The sequence below is a fragment of the Pteropus vampyrus genome, unplaced genomic scaffold (assembly GCF_000151845.1).
Source record: "Pteropus vampyrus isolate Shadow unplaced genomic scaffold, Pvam_2.0 Scaffold19460, whole genome shotgun sequence".
Taxonomy (NCBI): Eukaryota; Metazoa; Chordata; class Mammalia; order Chiroptera; family Pteropodidae; genus Pteropus; species Pteropus vampyrus.
This window is the reverse complement of record NW_011908241.1, coordinates 1-3,771: the sequence shown is the minus strand read 5'-3', so window position 1 is coordinate 3,771 and position 3,771 is coordinate 1. Positions and strand designations below refer to the sequence as shown.

Here is a 3,771-nt window from a genome sequence, read left to right as displayed (position 1 = left end):
AAAGTGTGTTTTCGTCTCCTGTCATCCTTACAGCATGAAGAGCTGATGCTGGGAGATCCCTGCCTTAAGGATTTGAAAAAGGGAGACATTATACAGCTCCAGAGAAGAGGCTTCTTCATATGCGATCAACCGTATGAACCTGTCAGGTAAATAAGGGTAACTGAACATCTGAGTGAAAATGTTTTAAATCACATTTAAAAAGTTGAACTTCTACTAAAGTACCGTACCTGATAATTCTTTATGCAGTTTGATTTGTTCCTCTGTATTTAATATTTCAGACTTTTATAGGTGATATTTTTGAAACAGCATAATATTAACAAATTCATTTCTAAAGTTAAAACCATCTTAGAATTCATCTTCATGTAGTCCAAATATAAAGAAAATGTTTCTCCAAAGCTTGTGAATTGTCTTGGGGCATTGGATTTTGCTAATTACTCTATCCTTTTGAATTGAGAAATTCTTATAAGGTAAATGTTTCGCCTATAAGTAGGTTAGATGTGATGCATCGATGGATTTCCTTTAAGTCAGCAGTGAAACCCTTAGCGTCCACTGATGCCATCTCTGGTGGCAGGCGGAGCAGATGTGCTTTTGTCCTGGGGTCAGCATGTTAATATATATGAAAGTCCACAGGTTGGAAGTTTAAAATTAGCACTGTCAATTTTTATTTGTTGTTTTTAAACTACTCCAAAAACTTGATTTGAATAATAAGAGATCAGACTATTCGTTTATACTTTGAAAAGCGTTAACACAGTGCCATCGCCTTAATCTGGGAATTCCGTTCGAGTTGCTGTTCAGATAATTTGGTTCGAATAAGCATTTTTGGTCTTGTGTTTTCGTTTAGCCCGTATAGTTGCAGAGAAGCCCCGTGTGTTTTAATCTACATCCCTGACGGGCATACAAAGGAAATGCCGACGTCTGGGTCAAAGGAGAAGACCAGAGTAGAGTCGGTGAAGACTGAGGTAAGTGCTGGCCTCAGGCACGCCCCAGGCTGCCTGCCTGTTCCGCCACCGGGGCCTAGAGGCTCTCACTCGGCAGACGGCCGTTTCCTTGCTGAAAAAGACGCCAACTCCTACTTTGGGGGTTTCGTTTTCCTTTCATGTAAGATTTTTAAATACTTTGCAAAATAAGATTTTTAAAACTTCATCTTATTACATGAAAAGTAAGAAAGACTGGATTAAAAGAATATTTTTAGAAAAGTTTTTTTTTTTTTCCTAATAATGCTGCAGTAGATCCTTCCCTTTGCAACAGCCAGTCTGCTTTAGTCAGGAGGAGCCTTGTGGACAGCTGAGGGGGGTGTTGACGGCCGCCAGTTCTTACTAGTTTTATACATGAAAAGAGAAAAAGTAGCCTTGCCTAAGATCGCGGCAAGTCGTTACTGACAGTCAGGACAGTGGCCTGGTTTTCTGGTTTCCTGTCTGTACCCTTTTATTAAATTCTAGTGCCTCTTGGTCAAGGGCTCCCGACACTGGGGTCTGGAAGAGGAAAAGGGCAGGAACGGCGTGTCGTGGGTGATAGGAAGCTATTTTCACTCGCTTTTTCTTCTTCATTTCGAGGCAGTGCTTAACCTCTGTCTTTAGCAATGAGTTAGGATTCTGCCCAGCAGTCACCGTCAGGTGGACATTCCAGGTTAGGACAGGACAGTCCAGGTTGGGACAGCTTCCTCCTCACACAGGGTGTGGATTTGAGAGGTGGCGGTGGGTCTAGAGAAGCAGGGGGTTACTGCGAGGCCCAGCGACCTCGTCCTTCTACAGTTCACGGCCCCTTCTGTCAGTAAGGGTTTCATGGCAGCCCTAGCTGAGCAACATTCTTAACATCTCTTTTTATTAAGTAGTTAAGTTTAAACAACTGGATAAATATTTATATCCCAATAACTTAGTAGCAATTCAAAAAAATTAGACATAAATTTAAAAAAAAGATTTCATTTTTAAAATATTTTGTTCTTAATGTTAAATGTTTTAATTTCATTTCTTAAAATGATGTACAAGTTGGAGGAAAGAAGTAATACTTTTATTTCTTCCTTTGACCTTGGACTCAGATTGGACAGCCCCATTTCCTGTCCCCCAGTTTTCCATGGTGTTCGGTTTTTAATACAGCAGCTGTGAAAAATTGAGCTTTGCAGAGACATGACATCACTGAAAGGAATATAGCACTTTCTCGTGTGAAAACTGAACCACCTTGAGCTTGTACAAGGAACACGAGATGTTTGACAAATGTTGAGGATGTTGCTCTGTTTACCTAAAACATCTCGTGGCATCCGTGCGGGTTTCCTGTGGCGCCCTGGAGCACCCTGGCACACGGTAGTCACTGAAGATTTGGCAGATGTAAAGGAGATGGTTTGGAGGGTGTGTGGCCGCAGGGTTAGGGGTGCTGTAGGTGGTCAGGAAGCCGGAGGATGAGGGCGTGGAGGCCATAACGTAGCACGTGAATCCAGGAAGTCGCGTTGGTAAGACGGTACCTCGGCCTTGTTTTGGTTGACTAGGTAAAGAAACGGTAAATAACCGGAGCTAGGGAGGACAGAGGCACGTGAGTTTATTTGAACTCACGATGCATTTGGAGCTGTTTACAGTGGCCATGTCACGACTTGAGCATTTAATTTCTACAGATTCAAAACTACATGGTCTTGGATTATAAAATTTTGCTTTAGCTTGAAACGTTATCGAACAATCAGTTCGACGTAGTTTCGCGGGAAGACACTGCCCGTGAATTACCGCTTCGCTTTTGCTTTCCTGCTTGTGCAGACGATGCCGCCTGCTAAGGGGAGGCCAGCGCCACCTGCGACTGGCTCCCGTGCTCCGTCCGAGGATCCCCTGGTCCTTTACTCCAGAGTGGCTGCGCAGGGCGATGCGGTTCGTGATTTAAAAGCCCAGAAAGCGGCAAAGGAAGACATAGACGCGGCCGTGAAGCAGCTGCTGGCTTTGAAGGCCGAGTACAAGGAGAAAACGGGCCAGGAATACAAGCCCGGAGACACTCCCGCGGCCGCAGCACCGAGCGTCCCTCCCGCGTCCCCAGCAGCTGTCCCCGGGAGTCAGTCACTGTACGAGGAGGTCGCTGCGCAAGGGGAGGTGGTTCGGAAACTGAAAGCCGAAAAGGCGCCCAAGGTCAGTGTGCCGGGATGGGTCAGGTCAGCCCCGGGAGGAAGCCCCGAGGGGACGCGTCCTCTCATGAGGCACCTGGTGTGTAGGCCGTCTGCTCGGTGACGTGGCCGAGCAGTCAGCGTTCACTGATGCCTGCTGCGTGCCAGGCTCTGGGAACGGCAAGCAGCTCACTGTCACGGGCGGGGAGAAACGCACATGCTGACGTAATCCTGTGTCGTGTCACCGCGATGTGTGTACACTGCTCTGAGAACCGTCTGTGGCTCTAAGTGGCAGGGAAGAGGGAAGAAATTCAGGAAGTCAAGCCCAGCGTGTCAGCTTAGCTCTGTGTGTTCAGAGAGGTACTCTGCTTGTTTTTAGAATGTCTTATTCAATAATGAAGTGGTTTGCCCATCTTCATTTTCTCTTTTATGACATCTCAGGTTGTAATCTTGCCAAACAAGGGTTTGTGTTTTCTGTGCAAAATGTGTGCCGTCTGACTTCAAACTCCGGAGACTGCCTGCTTCCAGAGGCCTCTTCTTGTGGAAATGTTTGCGGAAGAGTCCCTTAACTCTTCTCCTTTCTCTTTCTTTCAGCCAGTTACAGTTTCTTTTCTTCTTGATTCTTGTACGTCTGAGGAACTATGTCCTTTATCTTAGGACCAGGCAGATTTTGCTCTGAAACGGCTCTCAATTGTAAA

General features: G+C 45.7%; 1 protein-coding gene across 1 annotated transcript; it reads left to right on the top strand.

Annotated features, from left to right (window-relative positions):
* Nucleotides 1-30: 30 nt before the first annotated feature.
* LOC105310976 (bifunctional glutamate/proline--tRNA ligase-like) lies at nt 31-3,212 on the top strand. Its single transcript, XM_011387042.2, has 3 exons — nt 31-146; nt 842-959; nt 2,739-3,212. Exons 1-3 carry the CDS (start codon nt 46-48, stop codon nt 3,195-3,197), a joined length of 678 nt encoding a protein of 225 aa, XP_011385344.2. The 5' UTR covers nt 31-45; the 3' UTR covers nt 3,198-3,212.
* Nucleotides 3,213-3,771: the final 559 nt, after the last annotated feature.